This window comes from Octopus bimaculoides, chromosome 24 (assembly GCF_046866305.1).
Source record: "Octopus bimaculoides isolate indiv1 chromosome 24, ASM4686630v1, whole genome shotgun sequence".
Lineage (NCBI taxonomy): Eukaryota > Metazoa > Mollusca > Cephalopoda > Octopoda > Octopodidae > Octopus > Octopus bimaculoides.
The window spans coordinates 7,717,499-7,734,638 of record NC_142951.1 but is presented as its reverse complement, the minus strand read 5'-3'; the positions used below and the strand labels follow the sequence as shown (position 1 = coordinate 7,734,638).

General features: G+C 37.4%; 1 protein-coding gene across 7 annotated transcripts in view; it reads left to right on the top strand.

The window, feature by feature from the left end:
* Positions 1–17,049, top strand: part of LOC106881791 (histone H3.3A) — a 28,744-nt gene extending 11,695 nt beyond the window's left edge. For 2 of the 7 annotated variants that reach the window (XM_089341304.1, XM_089341306.1), the window contains exons 2-5: positions 2,772–2,969; positions 8,954–9,227; positions 15,124–15,451; positions 16,027–17,049. In XM_089341304.1, coding sequence (XP_089197430.1) covers positions 15,170–15,451; positions 16,027–16,155 — 411 coding nt within the window. In that variant the 5' untranslated portion in view covers positions 2,772–2,969; positions 8,954–9,227; positions 15,124–15,169 and the 3' untranslated portion in view covers positions 16,156–17,049. Of the gene's footprint in view, positions 1–169; positions 335–2,521; positions 2,548–2,771; positions 2,970–8,953; positions 9,228–13,488; positions 13,585–15,123; positions 15,452–16,026 lie in introns of those variants that run through there. The other 5 variants (XM_089341305.1, XM_089341307.1, XM_089341308.1 and 2 more) reach the window with 5 other exon arrangements.
* The last annotated feature ends 91 nt before the right edge of the window (positions 17,050–17,140 follow it).

The following is a 17,140-nucleotide window of genomic DNA, read 5'->3' as shown; positions in this document are numbered from 1 at the left end:
ATTCTGGTGTGATTGTGAACTTGTAATTGGTATTACTTGTTTAGAAGAGTTGTGCACAGACACGTGTATTTCTTTAATATATAGAATTAGAATTATGGTTTGTAGACAATTTATGGGTGTTTCTATGTAAATCCAACTGATTATCTTTATCTTGTCGATCTGATTTTAGATTCAGTTTCCATGGAGGTGTATGGAGTTTGTAGAAATAGGAAGACAGTTTACGCATGCGTATGTACAGAAATAGATGAATGTTTGAAATTCAGAGTTGCAAAGCATCTAATGAGAGGAGAGAATGTCAAGTTATGCTTGAACTTGGAAATTAATTAAATATCAGGTACTTTACACTATGATCATTGTGTAAGCCTATCACATTTATTTTAATTATCTGCATATTTTACAAACATTATTATTGGAATCTTTAGGGGAGTCTTACTTTGTACAGAATAGAAAATGTATACACCTGGTATATATTAGGGATGGGTGAACTGGTCTATTCCAGAGAAACTAGCAATTGTGTGTGTTAGCAAATAGTATTAATAAAAAGTCCATTAAGAGAAGTAAACTATTTTGCCATGCAGATGATGAAAAGTCTCAATTTTCAAACAGAACCCTTTGTCATTTATTAGTAGTGGTAATAAATGGGTTAGGATGTTTTTGATCATGCGTCTGCTTGATCAGGACTTACCTTGGGCTAAACAACTACAAATAAATAATTTTCCTCTTACATTCAACTCTTCTTTATTTCAAACTATGTTCGTCATTTAACGTCCGCTTTCCATGCTAGCATGGGTTGGATGATTTGACTGAGGACTGGTGAAGTAGATTGCTACACCAGACTCCAATCTGATTTGGCAGAGTTTCTACAGCTGGATGCCCTTCCTAATGCCAACCACTCCGTGAGTGTAGTGGGTGCTTTTACGTGCCACCAGCACGAAGGCCAGTCAGGTGGTACTGGCAATGGCCACGCTCAAAATGGTGTATTTTACGTGCCACCTGCACGGGGGCCAGTCCAGCGGCACTGGCAACGATCTCGCTCGAATGTCTTTACACGTGCCACCAGCACAAGTGCCAAGAAGGCGACGCTGGGCACAGGTGCCATCACGATTTCGCTTTCGCTCGCCCCAACAGGTCTTCGCAAGCCGAAAAACAATTGATTTCATGTTTGTTGATGTTGTTATAAAAATGCTTAAACTTTTATATGATGGTTGACAGTATTGATTATTAAATGAGATAAAAAGTTGATGATGTGTTGTCAGAGGCAGAAAAAATCAATGCTGCAGGTTTATCACAAATAAATAGCTGTCATTCATCACATTGCTTGACGACTACCTCAACTTGAGCTGAGGAGAGCAGTTTCAATGTGGTCACTTAACCCTTTAGTAGTCAGATTACTCTGCCAGACATCATCATCATCATCATCCTTTAACGTCTGTTTTCCATGCTGGCATGGGTTGGACGTTTTCACCAGAACTGGCAAGCTGCACCAGGTTCCAGTCTGATTTGGCTTGGTGGTCTCTACAGCTGGATGCCCTTCCTAACACCAACCACTTTACAGTACATGCTGGGTGCTTTTAACACGACACTGGCATGTGCGCTTTTACATGGTGCCAGCATGAGTCCTTTTTGCATGGCACTGGCACAAAACTCTTTGTATTGCTTATCTATTCACATTATTTTGAACTAACCACACGTTATCTCATAGCTTCGAAATTTGAATGTTGTGAACATGTAGTTTTAGAATAACATTGTAGGGTAGGTATGAGAGGGCAGATCTGGTAGAATATTTGGGACAGATATGACTAGTGCCTACCAAATTCATTAACAAGACTTGGGTCAGCCTGGGACTATAGCAGAAAACACTTGCATAACGTGCCACATACTGGGATTGAACCTGGAACCATATGGCTCGGAAGCAAATTTCACACAGCCAGGACTGTGCTTATTGCCTATATATCTATATCTATCTATCTATCTATCTATCTATCTATCTATCTATCTATCTATCTATCTGTGTGTGTGTGAGTGGTTTGATTAGTGATCCTCCACCTAAACAAAGCATATAAACCAACAGTGCATATGAAGGTTACTTAGTCTTCCATCTTTCATAACAAAATTATTTAAAAAATGACTAATATTATTTATTTCTTAGTCATAGTTTAGGAATAGAAGAAAGTATTTTGATTAACAAAATATTGTGATAATATTATTGATTTTGTTTTTTTTAATATGGAGTGCCTTCTTTCCTTTTTTTGCAATAAAATTTTTTATTGATTTATTTAAATGTATAATTATCATGTCATTTTGATTAACTATCAACCTCTGCCGAATGAGATTGTTATAGAACTGCACCCCCCACTCCTTCCTTACTTGCTTGGCTATTTGATTTCAAAAACATTTTTTTAATATTTGATCATAACTCAAGAATGATAGGAATTTTCAAATGTTTAAAAAAAAAAAAAAACGGATATCAATTCATTTAATTTATTTATTTAAGTGCTTATTACAAAACAACTTTCATTCCCAACTTTTTTTCAACAACAGGGAAAGGTTAGTACAGGCTAATAGCATAATGGTGATATACTAAAACATTTAAACAATGAAAATAGATTGAATTTCCAGCTAATGCTTGCATTTTTTTTTTTTAAGTGATAAATTCTTTAGAGTCTGTGATTAGGTTCTCGTACATTGAAGCCAACATTTTGTCAATAATCTCTTTAATAGGAGGCATCATAATCATCATTTAATGTCTCTTTTTTTCCATGCTGGCATAGGTTGAACAGTTCAACAGGAACCGACAAATGGGCATAACTGCACCGAGCTCCTATGTCTGTGTCCTATCAAAAGACAAGGCTGTAGGGTCATATATGGAAAGCCTCTGATCATAGATCTACTCATTCAGGGTTGACTTGGGATTAAGCACCAACATGCCACTAAAAATATTTGTCTGATTAGAGTTACTGAGCTTTAAGGTAAATCCCTTTATTTAAGTCTTTTGGTATGGTTTTAAACTACATCTGTTTGTTTCATAATGTTATTTCCTTGTAGTATTGAGCTGTCAGATAAAATTTTTTCTATTTATTTTAACCCTTTAGCATTTAAACTGGCCATATCTGCCCCAAATATTTTACTTGTTTTTTTTTGTTGTTTAAACCAGCCAGATCTGGCCTTTCACACCTACCCTACAATGTCATTCTAAAAATACACAATCATATCATCAAAATTTTAAAACTAGAAGATTATGAGTGATTAATTCAAAAGAATATGAAGTAAGTTGAATGTTAAAGGGTTGATCCTTTTTTTTTTTTTTTTTTCAAGAACAATTTTAACAAACCAGTCAAATATGTATTCTCCTTCATTGTTTACAACTTCTTGTCAATGTTCCATTAGCTTGTCAATGCCTTGATGGTAGAAACCACAAGGCCTTACCCATTGAGTGAATGTGATGAGTTGTGGTGCCTTGAGAGCATCCCATCTCCTGAACTGGTTTCCTGGTGGATTGGTGTGGATCCTTTTGGATGTTTTCGTTCAACCAATCCTCGTTGAACTGAACATGTTGGCCAGAATGTGGGCAGTCTGTGAGGTTGAATTTCCCTTCCTTGAAGTGTGAAAACCATTTCTTGAATGGAACTGAGAGTATGCTGGCTATTGCTACATAGCCATGCCTGTTTAGCAATGTGTATTTTTACCAGTGATGTAATAACTCCTTATATAGAATGTTATCTGCTTTATCATCATCATCATCATCATTTAATATCTGCTTGTTGTTGTTGTTTTATAAAGCAGAGTGAAGTCTGTATAAAGTGTTATTATATCACTAACGAAAATACACATTCCTATACAAGCATGGCTGTGTAGATCCAAGTCTGATTCCAGTGTCTTCTACCAAATCCTTCAAGTATTATAAATGAAACTAGTTTGGCCCCTTTCTATATCAACCCCACTTTAGAGCAGACCTGATTTTCTAATACAACCTTCCTATTTTCAAGTGATCTAAATTTAAACCATCAATATTCCACATTATTTATGTTTCAAGCACCGGCTTTATGATGACTCAGTTATTTTACAGAAATATGGTAACAGAAGGGTTAAACATGTACTGTGTGGAACTCCATGAGACAAGCTGTATCTGTAGTAGAATCGATCTTATCTGGTTTAACATCAAACTACTTAGCTTTTGGGTCCCTTTAGCAAAGTCCACTCTGTGTAGAAGTCTGCGAGATGAACAGTAATCGGCAGTTAAAAGGGAACATGTTTAATTTGTTTTATCCAATAGACCACAGTCCCTTAGAAAGTAAAATTAAAAAGTAAAGTTCATTGCCAAGTCATGTAGACTCATAGGGCTGGTTTCCTGGTTTATATGTTCCCCACCTGGACAGGACACCAGTCCATTGCAGGATTACTCATTTTTTCCAGCTGAGTGAACTGAAACAATGTGAAATGATTGCTCAAGAACAATGTGTTGTTGCCTGATCCAAGAATTGAAACTACGATCATGAATGCAACAGCCTTAATCACTAAACCGTGTGCCTCCACCCCTTAGAAAATCATATATAAAATATATTTGACTGTAGGTTTGATTCAAGTTTGAGCATGTGACCTTACACATGGCAAATATTCGCTTGTTACACAATTCACAAAGAACATTAAATTAATGCTAAGTCCATGCAGTATTCAAAATAGTTCATTCAAGACATTTCTAAGTGTAACAAACTTCTGACTTTTTTTTTATAAATGCTTTCCACCGAGTCTATAATCAATAGAATTATTGAACTAGTTTTATCTGGCAAGATAAGAAATTAGTGCATGGACATTGTTGTGAAATGTGAATTCTGATAATAAATTTTTTTTAATCCACTTTTTTTTTTTTTCTATAATAACAGTAGCTGAATTGTTGTGAAAGTCTAAATCTTTTGAAGTTTGTGTACCTTCACAAGTGGTTCTCCTTCTTCTCTACCCATTAGGTTTATCAGGTTGAATTACAGGGTTTTATCTTTTACTTGTTTCACTCATTGAACTGTGGTCATGCTGGGGCATCTCCTTGAAGAGTTTTAGCTGAATAAATCAACCCCTGTACTTGCTTTTTAAAACCTGGTGCTTATTCTATTTGCCAAACTGCTAAGTTACAGAGGTTTTCAAGCAGCGTGGGGACTAACATGAAAACACACGTACACACATACACAATGGGGTTCTTTCTGTTTCCATCTACTAATTCCACTCACAAGGCTTCGGTCAGCTTGAGGCTACAGTAGAAGACACTTGCCCAAGGTGCCATGCATTGGGACTGAAACCCAAAACCATGTGTTGGGAACCAAGCTTCTTACCACGCGGCCATTGCCTGCACCTATGGAAGTCCGAATCTTTTAGAAGTCTCTATACCTTCTCAGCTGGTTCTCCACTGTAACCATTTACCATGTTGAATTATTAGTTATTATTTTGGTGCAAATTGGAACAAGTTGTTTGTTTCATTTAGCCTCAGGTTAGCTGTGTTTGAGCAGACCTACCTATGATCCAAATCATACCAACCTCAACCATCCCATCATCACAGCTTTTCGTCTATCTAGGACTACATTGTCCAATGTCTCCTTTTTCTTTTTAACTATTTTGAGACTAACATGCCTGACCCTGCCCTTGTTTCTATGATACAAAATTCTTCTTCTAAAGGGATCATCATCATCATCATCATCATCGTTTAACATCTGCTTTCCATGCTAGCATGGGTTGGACGATTTGACTGAGGACTGGAGAACCAGATGGCTACACCAGGCTCCAATTTGATCTGGCAGAGTTTCTACAGCTGGATGCCCTTCCTATTAAAACTTTCTATTAATATTTCATATTAAATTAAGGCAGTGAGTTGGCAGAACCATTAGCATGCTGGGTGAAATGCTTAGCTGCATTTTTTACATTTGTTTTTACATTCCTAGTTGAAATTCTGCTGGGATCAATAAAATAGGTACCAGTTGAGCACTGGGGTTGATGTAATCGACTTAACCCTCCCCTGAAATTGCTGGCCTTGTGCCAAAATTTGGAACTAATATTACAGATTAAATTATGTTCCAAATACTAATTTAATATGACAGTTATTATACTAAATTCTTCATTATTTTCTAAGTTAATCCAAACAAAGGTAGTGTTTTTCAACAGAAAAATGGTAACAAAAGGGTTAAAGCAGTAGGGTGCAATTTGTGGCTGCAGTTTCTAGCAGGTCGGATGATCATATGACAGTACCCTCACTGAAGCAAACAGATCTTTAGATTCAAATCAACCTTGCTTAAGCAGACCTGTGATCAGAAGCCTTGGCCATCCTTCCTTTTTAGGGATACATAAAAATTATATGATCCAACTGTCTTTTCTTTATGCAAGGCAATAAGGTGTGATTTCAAGTGGATTTTGTCTGCTGTTTATAGTAGATCGAGCAGCCACATAGAGGTGTCTTTGCTGGAATAAGTTGTTTAATTTTAAATCAACTCTTAATTAAAACAGACAGACTTACGGTCAAGCACATTTAACCCTTGATCATCCCATCTTTTTTAGGGGTTAAGACTACATTATCTAACGTGTTCTTCCCTTATTTAAAACAGTAGAGTGTGATTCAATGGAGATTTGGCTGCTATTTCTAGCAGCCATGTAGAAGCTTTCTAAGTAGAGCAATAGTCATATCTGAAGAAGATGCGTCTTACATATAATCGGAACATATGACAAGTGACTCCCCAGGAGACACTAATCATTACTATATAACGTGACTGTGTTAATTTACCTTACTAATTAGGCTCTAATCTTTAAAATCATCTCATTTCTATTTACATTATTCACTGTTAAATACAAACCAGAACAAGTTTAACTGGTTATTTTAGCTTCTTCAATTTAACAGACTAACATTGTTCCTGTCTTGTTTGTTGAGTTAGTTGACACCTCTCACTTGCAAATTCTTGAGTAATATTGCTTAATTGTTTTCCGAGTTTAACCCTTTTGATATCAAACCTTCTGTGACTGCCCTTGATTCTGTGGTACAGGTTCTTGTTTTACAAGGGGGTTGCTGAAAAGTTCCTGGCTTTAAGGGTATCATGAAAAGCCTCGTTGGAGGCCCAACCTTCCGAGTTCTTTTACAGGTCTTAGAAAAACTGAAGGACCACTGCAATAAGTGTGTGAATATCTGAAAGGGGAATATGTTCAATAAAATCATAATTAACTGATCCTTCTGTATTTTCTTTTACCCAGAACCAGGAACTTTTCACAACCCCTCATAAAGTGGTCTTATTTAAAACTTCTCATCAAAATTTCATGTTAATTTATGTTCCATACATTAACTTTAATAATGACAAAGTTAACATCTCCTTGATCATAGATAACTAGAATGAAGGTTGTTATTTGATTTCTTTTTTAATATCTACCAACCAACCATACAAGGAGGAGTGGTGTAGTTAAGCTCCTTGTCGGTGTGTAGATCTATTATCATCTAAGACATTTTAGCTGAAATAATTCTGCCTTTTATTCAGACATATATAAGAAGGTGCATGGCTCAGCGGTTAGAGCACTGGACTCACAGTCATGAGGTAGTGAGTTCGATTCCTGGACCGGGCTGTGTGTTGTGCTCTAGAGCAAGACACTTTATTTCATATTACTCCAGTTCACTTAGCTGTAGAAATGAGTTGCGACATCACTGGTGCCAAGCTGTATCGGATTTTACTTTTCTCTTGGATAATATCAGTGGCACAGAGAGGGGAAGCTAGTCTTCCGTAAACAACCTTGCCCAGACTTGTGCCTCAGAGAATAACTTTCTAGGTGCAATCCCATTGTTATTCGTGACCGAAGGGTAATTTTACCTTACCTTTACAGAAGAATTGGTTGAGAAACTAAAATAGCACACTGGATGGTACTTTTTTTTTAATGTTCTATATCATATCGGTGTAGGTGTGGATGTGTGGTTAAGTAGCTTGCTTGCTAAGCATGTGGCTTTGGGTTCAGTCCCACTATGTCGCATCTTGGGCAAGTGTCTTTCATTATTGCCTTGGGATGACCAAAACCTTGTGAGTTGATTTGGTAGACAGAAACTGAAAAAAGCTCATTGTGTGTGTGTGTGCACATATGTATGTGTGTTTGTGTTACTGTCTTCTTACCTTGACATTACACAATAGTTGTAAACAGGGGCGGACTGAGCCGTCAGTCAATCAGGCACTGCCCGAGGGCCCAGAGCTCTGAGGGGCCTGCACTCTGCATGTTAACTCTGTTATTAAAACACACATTCAATGGGACCCAGTAAACAGTTATGCTCGACGGCCCTTAATACTCTTAGTCTGCCCCTGGTTGTAAACGAGCATCTCTGTCAAACAAGCAGCATCCTGCATTTCCAATTTTCCATGAAAAACATGTTGGGTCATGGGGAAATATTACTTTACTTGGAGACTGGTGAGGGTTGGCAATAGGAAGTTTATCCAGTCTGTCTCAACAAATTCTGTCCGAACCTTGCAATCATGGAGAAGTAAACATTAAAATAATGACAATGATGATGGAAATTATCGTTATCTGTTATTCTATGCTAAAATAAGCCAGAAATTCTTTGTTAGTCTTTGGTAACTGAAGATTAACCCTTTAGCATTCAGATTAATCTGCCAAATCCAAGGGAGGTGGGGTGTGCCTGAGAGGCATATGCCCCTCTAGAAAAGAAGTGCGCCCTTCTAAATAATGTTATTATGCCATTTTCTCCTGGAATTGTACTCCCTTCTGACCTTTTTAGAATTACATTATAGGGTAGGTGTGAGAGGCCAGATCTAACCAGTTTGAGCATAAAATAGGTAGAATACTTGGGCCTATCATGGCCGGTTTAAATACCAAAGGGTTAAGTCATTTCAAAGTATCACAGATTTTGTTTTTGTCATTTGTTTGTTGAGTTTCCCGAGGCTGTTATTGCTATTCTAAGGTTATATCTAATAATTCTCTTCTGTATCTTTCTTAGCCCATCTTTTTCCTGGCTACCATCGATCACAAAGCTTTATGACACAAGCCGACAACAGACCACCAAACTTCTTTGTGGTTGCTTGACCAACTAGAAATAGAAGCCAAATCCTTTTTAAAAAAAACAGAAAAGGAAGGCTACATTGGGCAATGTAGTCACGGATACAGTGTTAGAAGATGAGATTGGATGGTCATGGTTGGAATATCTTTGGTCACAGATTTGCTAAATCCAAGCTTACTTGGGAGACTAAACAACAACTTTCCTACACAACAGGGTAACCAACTTATTTCTTGTTAGATGCTAGGAATATTCTCTGTCTCCCTCTCTGTTACCTTATTGTCCTAGTTCCATGGAGTATCACACTTCTGGCACACAAAACCTAGTTTAATTCACGTTTCGTTTTTTTTTTTTTTATTTGTTTGTTTATTTTGTGGGGAAAGAGAAAAAATTATTTTTGCTGTCCAACAATAATACAAATTCATTTCTTCAATTTCAAGCAGTTTCTCTAAAACTTTAAACAAATCAATGGCCTCAGTCATGGACAGCAGCTTATGGCCTGAAAAACTAAGGAAAAATTACCTTAATCCCTTTTTGTTACCATATTTCTGTTGAAATGTGAAGGTGCATGGCTCAGTGGCTAGAGCATCAGGCTCACAATCATGTTGTAGTGAGTGTGATTCCCATACCACATTGCTCCAGTTCACTCAGCTGTAGAAATGAGTTATGATGTCACTGGTTCCAAGCTGTATTGGCCTTTACCTTTCCCTTGGATAACATCGGTGGCATGGAGAGAGGAAGCTGTTATGCATGGGTGACTGCTGGTCTTCCATAAACAACCTTGCCTGGACTTGTGCCTTGGGGGGGGGGGGGAACTTTCTGGGTGCAGTCCCATGGTCATGTATGACCAAAGGGGGTCTTTACCCTTTACCCTCTGTTGAAATACACTGCCTTTATTTCAATTAGTTTAGAAATAACGAAGAAATTACTAAAATAACTTCGTCGTTATTAACATAGAATTTTAATGGAAGTTTTTAATTTATCTTTTATTTTTTTACTCATTTTAGTCATTAGACTACAGCCATGCTGGGGCACCACCTCAAATTTTTAGTCGATTGAACTGACCCCAGTACGTCCTTTTTAAGCCTGGGACTTATTCTATTAGCCCTTGTCCTGAACCACTAAGCTACATGGATACAAACACACCAACACCGGTTGTCAAGTAGCGGTGGTGGGACAAACACAGACAGATACACACAAATAGATATACATATACACACCATATATATACACACACACATGATGGGCTTCTTTCAGTTTCTGTCTACCAAATCCACTCCACAATGCTGTTGTTGGCCTGAGGCTATAAGTAGAAAACACTTGTCCAAGGTGCCATGCAGTGGAACTGAACCTGGAGCCATGTGGTTGGCAAGCAAGCTTCTTACCACACAGCCACGCCTGTACCTATGCATGAACTTTATATCACAGAATCAGGGGTGATCTCAAGCACGTTGGTATCGAAAGGGTTAATTCTTTTAGTAGTGCAGCCTGTTTGATGGTGAGCCATATCTCATGCGGTCCACTTCAAAAAAGGTTGCCCATACCTGCGTTATATGGGAGAATGAGATATATGGTGGTGGAGAAAGAGGAGAGATAATCTGGTGGCCAAAGGGGTCGATCAGTGTAGAGTATGGGTGGAGAAGACAGTTTTAAGCATGAGAGAATGGATATCAAGTGAAACTGTTCCATGTAGTGAGAAAGATTAGTGGTATCAAGGAAAAGCTGCTGTTAGAGAGGTGATGGAGAGATGTCTTGAGGAGGAAAGGGCGAAGGGCCTAGTTATGCATAAACACGCGCATACACAATGCTTCCCCGAACTTAGTTTAGTTGAGTCTTCTTCAGAACCACGTATCACCAGTCATCTTTTCTGTGAAGCTCAAAATCATGAGACCAGCCTTCACCTCTTCGTCTCATGTCTTTCTAGATCTTCCCCTTCTGCAAGCTCTATCCATATTAAATGAGTGGCATTTCTTTATACAGTTGTCCTCATATATCCATTTCTTTTTTTTTGCACACTGCATCTGATTTCTCTTCTGCCAATTTTTCTACCAGCACATTTGTAATATGTCGGTCAGGTTCATTCGTATTCAGTGGAGCATACTGGGTTCATTTCTTTCCAGTTTTTTCAAGTCTTCAAGATTCAAGGCCTGTCTCACTATCATGTTGCAATGCAGTTCTAATATTGTTGGCACTCCGTCGCTTACGACGTCGAGGGTTCCAGTTGATCCGATCAACGGAATAGCCTGCTCGTGAAATTAACGTGCAAGTGGCTGAGCACTCCACAGACACGTGTACCCTTAACGTAGTTCTCGGGGATATTCAGCATGACACAGTGTGACAAGGCTGACCCTTTGAATTACAGGCACAACAGAAACAGGAAGAAAGAGTGAGAGAAAGTTGTGGTGAAAGAGTACAGCAGGGTCCCCCCTCCCGGATCCTCGTGGAGCTTCAGGTGTTTTCGCTCAATAAACACTCACAACGCCTGGTCTGGGAATTGAAACCACAAGTCTGCTGCCCTAACCACTGGGCCATTGCGCCTCCACAGTTCTAATATAAGCATCTTACAATCTGCTTTTTCACTCTGAGGGAAAAGATCTCTGTTGCCAACAGTGGTAGTAGCTCCCTGAACTTTCTCCAACCTTATCTTGCTTTGGCTAAACTTCCAGAGTAACCATCTCCCTTGCTACTTATATCTCATAGGTAACAGATATACTATCAGCTACTGCTAGTGAGCTATCCAGACATTTTAGGGAATTTGTTTCCTGTGTGTACTGCTCCAGTAAATCTATCATGTGTGAAGTATATGATCTCTGTTAGCCTGCCTATGACTCCACCACACTTGTGTCCATAGCTTACAATGGGAACAGTACATGGAATTTATACCTAGTCATTTTCTACATATTGAGCAAGGCCTTTTCTTTGATGCCATGAGCCTTTTCCCTACTTATAAGTAGGGAAAAGGCTCTCACGTCAAGGTTGAGCTTCTATGCCTGGAATTTCCTCTCTAATTCCCCTCACAAAATAGTTTTCAAACAAATCTTCATAGCAGGCGCGGTCATGAGATTAAGAAATTTGTTTTGCAGTTTTGCAGTCTTATAGTTCTGTGTTCGATCTTACTGCGTGTTTCTGGTCAAACTTAGTCATCGTCAGTGAAATTGGCCAGCAAACATTGGATGAGCTCTATTAGGTGGGTGGCTTAATTGACCACCAGCTGGTTGGCACTTGTATGTCTAGCAAAAATAGCAGTGTGTGAAGTTTTAAATGTATTTATTTTCAAGAGACGCTAAGTCTCCAAACAACAATACCACTTGCTTAAAACAGGAAATGTATTAAAGTATTTATAGAACACTTTTCCTGTTTTTAAGGCATGGTGTAATTGTCAGAGACTTGGTTTCTATTTCTAGCAAGTCAAATGACCACTTAGTTGCTCTTTTATTGGCTCATACTCTTATGAGTTGTTGCTTAAAACCTAGAGTCCTTCTAACTGTGACCATCTCGTCTATATTCGGACATAGTATATTTATGATTACTTAATCTAATATGACCTTCCTATTTTAAGATAAAGGAATGTGATTTAAGGAAGATTCAGTTATTTACAGCAGGTGATGTGACCCACCATGTAGAGGCTTGTGTAGCTTAAGTCAGCTGTGATCAACCTGGCCTAGGATCATGAATCCAACTCTAGCCTTCGTCATTTTTGTGTTCCAATAAGACTACAGCCCAGAGCCTGAAACCAATAAAATAGTATAAAAGTGTATTCATGACATCATTCAATGCCTTTCTTTTCATTAAGATGATAGGCTGTGTAATTGTGTGAAATTTGGTCGACCGATCGCGTATTTGCAAAAGCATGTGGGTTGTATACAGCAACAAATTTAAACTTTGACAAACTTTTGGTTTACAGATAGTGTGCGCAAACCAATAAATATACTGTTTAAAGATAGTTATTTTGGGAAATATTTAATATCATTATATAATTCATATTTCCGGATCTGTAATTTATTTTTAAATGTGCGACAGGTTCCTGCATATTTGGTATCTGACTTATCTTTACCGAAAATATGTTCATTATTTAACAAATTTCCTGCTGTAACAAATGTTGTTCAGAGATTTACATATGTTGAGAATAAATAAATATTTTGAAACTAAGGGAAATGAGTAAGTATGGCTAATTGTCTCTTATAAAAAAAAAAGTTTTTCTGTAAATAAATGTCCATTCCTGAAGACATTGGTGAAATGCTCAAGGTAGCACATGAATTCACTTCTTAGATATAAAGTATTTTGACGTCTACTGTTTTAAAAAATTAAGAAATATCGGCTCAAGCGGCTGCCAATATACTCCACCAATGAAAAGCGCCAATTTCTATCCAATCGTTAATGCGTGTTATTTCTTAAACTGTCCAATGAAATGGGCTGCTTGATAACCAATCGGAAGCCGAATAGCTTATCCAATGACGTTCTCCTACGTAACATCACATGGTCATAACGCTAATGAGCTATTCTATCTATTAAGGTTGTATTCTTCGAGGTTGTACTTTGACTTTGAATCTATAATTTCTATCCCAGGAAATAATGTAAGTAGCTTTGTTTATATTTACTTCGTTTCCAATGTAGGAATGTCCTAAAATTACTCCTCTGCGGTTGTAGTCATTTTTTAATTCTTTCTTCATTAGAAAAATTCGGCCCAAAGTTGAAAAATATAGAGTTGGTGCTTTCCGTGTGACTCCCGCCATATTGATTGTTGTTTATAGTCATGAGAAACCGCTGCAGTCAGTTTTTTCCTCTCTCCACTCGCTTTATTTATTATTATTCTCTTAACCCACTCCACACTAGAAATAAAGACCAACATTTATCTATACACAACATCATGAAGTTTCTTGATTCTCAACTAGATATCTATATATTTCCGACCAATTCTCTCTTTGGTGGAATGGTGCCTTGCTTGCTGCTGCAGCAGTCGTTGTTGACTATTTATAGCAAGAAGTCTAAGATATTCCTTTCTTTTTAGAAAAAAGCCTTTTTCAAAAACTAGGTCGGTCGTCACTCAATATCTCTGTTCTTGTTGTTCACCTTAGTTTTAATTCCCCCATTTTTTCTTTGTTTTTCTTTTCCCCATGTTTATCATATACTATTATTATTTGGACGAGGAAAAATAAAAGCGTTTCCACGAAGAAAATATTTGAGAAACGCTTTCAACTCTTGTAATTAAATAAAAGCCCCATGTCTCTATGTATAATTATCAAGTCATATCTCATAGATTTCTTAGATTAACTATATGTATTTTTTTTAAACAGAATTTCTGAATTTGGACTTGGTTTGTTACAAAATTGACGAGCCAGATGTGAAATCAGAAATTACTTTTTTTTTTTCCTAAGTCCTAACGATTTCTTTTTTCTTTTTCCTCCGACCTCCCACTATAAACCGAAGCCATATTGTCTAATATTTTTTCCTAGTTCGTCCTTTCAAGTATTTTTTGAGGCTGTCAGATTTAGAAATATTTTTTTTTAGCGAAAGATTATTATCATAGTTTTTATTGATGGCTTTTATCATATGTAACCATAGTTCTCGACACAATTTTAAATTTTTATATAAATTGAAAAATGGAAATTTTTTTTTTTTTTTTTTTAATTTTTGTAATTGCCTTAAATTTTAATGTGAAACATAAAATTTTGGTTACTTAATTATGCTGCATGGTTTAAGAGAAATAATGGCTCCTTTGAAAATCGAATAGACCTAAGACTTGATAAACCATTTTGAAATCGCCATTGCTCCATGTTATATTTCAATTCATGGATTATAAATATTCTGAATTGTGCTGTCGATTTATAAATTAAAGAAAGGGGGGGGGAATGGTATTTGAAGGCTGAAAATTGTGTATATTAAACGTTGATTGTTAAACATCAACTATAAATACATGTATATGTGTGTGTATATATTATATGTATATAATAGATGAGAATATATATATCGAAGCTAGTATCGTTTAGTATCCTTGTCTTTCCTCTTTACCATTGTTTAGTCTGGCCAGTGCGCATGCGCCGAGGACCAGTTGCTATATAAACCCGCCACGCTGTGCGCGCAACGAGTCAGTGTATGTGTTTGTTTCATTGCAGCCGCAGCAATTCTTCTGACGACGATTAATAAAAAAAATAATTACTAATGGCTCGTACAAAGCAGACCGCTCGTAAGTCTACCGGAGGTAAAGCTCCGAGGAAGCAGCTGGCCACCAAGGCTGCCAGAAAGAGTGCGCCGTCTACAGGTGGCGTGAAGAAGCCACATCGTTACAGGCCTGGTACCGTCGCTCTGAGAGAAATCAGACGTTACCAAAAATCCACTGAGTTGCTCATCAGGAAGTTGCCATTCCAGCGTTTGGTTCGAGAAATCGCACAGGATTTCAAAACGGATCTGCGTTTCCAGAGTGCTGCTATCGGTGCTCTACAGGTAAGACGGACGGCTTTTGATCTTGTTATTAGTGTGCGTGTATATGTACATATACATATATATTATACGCAACACAGGTAAAATTGGTGTCACCTGAAGGATCGTCACATTTAACGTGAAATTGTAGCGACATCGATACACAACTGACGTGAATCGGTTTCGAACAATTTAAATTTTATTAGAAATTAATTTCGACGTTTTTTTTTTTTTTAATGTTTTTCGTTGCTTGTAAGATGTAATTATCAAATTATTTTGATGTGACTATATTTTGCCGTTGGTTTAATGAACGAAATATAACATTTGGAGTCATGATGTAGGCTGTATGTCTACATACTGTTTTAATACATTTCTTCCTTTTTAATGCTTTCTGCCTGATTCGTTGTGTAATTATTATTTACGATCGTTTGCTGGAGGGACAGGAAACGAATGTGATGTTGTTTAGTCTTAAGTTAGGGTTTCACGTCTAGTTTTTTTAATGCATTTTAGAACCAAGATCTTGTGATAATTAAATGTATTAAATTTTTTTTTTTTTTTTTTTAACTGAGACTAACTTTTTTCCTTTTGTGCTCGTGCAGGAAGCCAGTGAAGCTTACTTGGTCGGCTTGTTTGAAGATACCAACTTGTGTGCCATTCACGCCAAACGGGTAACAATTATGCCCAAGGACATTCAGCTGGCCAGAAGAATTCGAGGAGAACGGGCATAAAAACACCACACTACTACCTTTGCCCCAACCAACACACCACTTAATCACACCAATTGTATACAAGAAAAATACAAAAAAAAAAAACACGCCACTCTTCACACAACTCTATCTTTCTCTCTCATATATTACTGACCATTAATAATAATAATATGAATACAAGTACCATTTTCATGTCATCATTTTGTAATATTTCATATTAGGACATAAAACTTTTTTATAAAGACCATGTAGACCATTGGTATAATTATTTTGGAAAGATGTATTTTCGTTTCTTTTTTTGTCCAAGCTTCCTCTGTCGCCGCCATCTTCCCCTTTCCCCCCGTGTCCCATGAGGTTTGTTTTCCTCCTCCTCCTCCTCCTTCACTCTTCACGTAAAAAAAAAACCTCCATCAGTGTTTTGAAATTTACATTGGAAGAAGAAAAAAATTGAGGGTCAAAGGAAACTTGGGGTTTTATTTATTCCATTGGAGTCGTTTATTTTTGTTTCTATATTTTCCTATAATTTTAATGTACCTCCCCCCATCCCAACTTAGTGTGTAATAATGTCTGGGGGTCTTGTTTACAAACAACCCTCCCTTGACTACGCCCTTTTTGCTAATCCCTTTCCCCCCGCTCCATTTTAGACCCTCCCCCCAAATAAGAGCAACCTATTTTAAGTTAGTCCACATTTTTTTCTTTAAGGAAAAAGTTGCATCCTTTCTCCCCCGAAAGGAGTCTCTAGACTCTACCATCATCTTTACACACTATTCTCTCCACCCAACCCTGCTCGCTCTACCCCCTCTCCCCAACTAATTTAAATTGTACACCCCACTTTTTTGTCCTTGTCTCTTTACATTCACTGTACTGCATCTCACTATAGCTTCATAATAAAAGTTTTTTGGTCCATACACTGTACATATAAGTCTTGGATTGTGTTTTTACTGCCAATTTCTAAAATATTGCTTTTGTAAGGATTTCACCCTGAGCGTTGTCACTTTATCCCCCA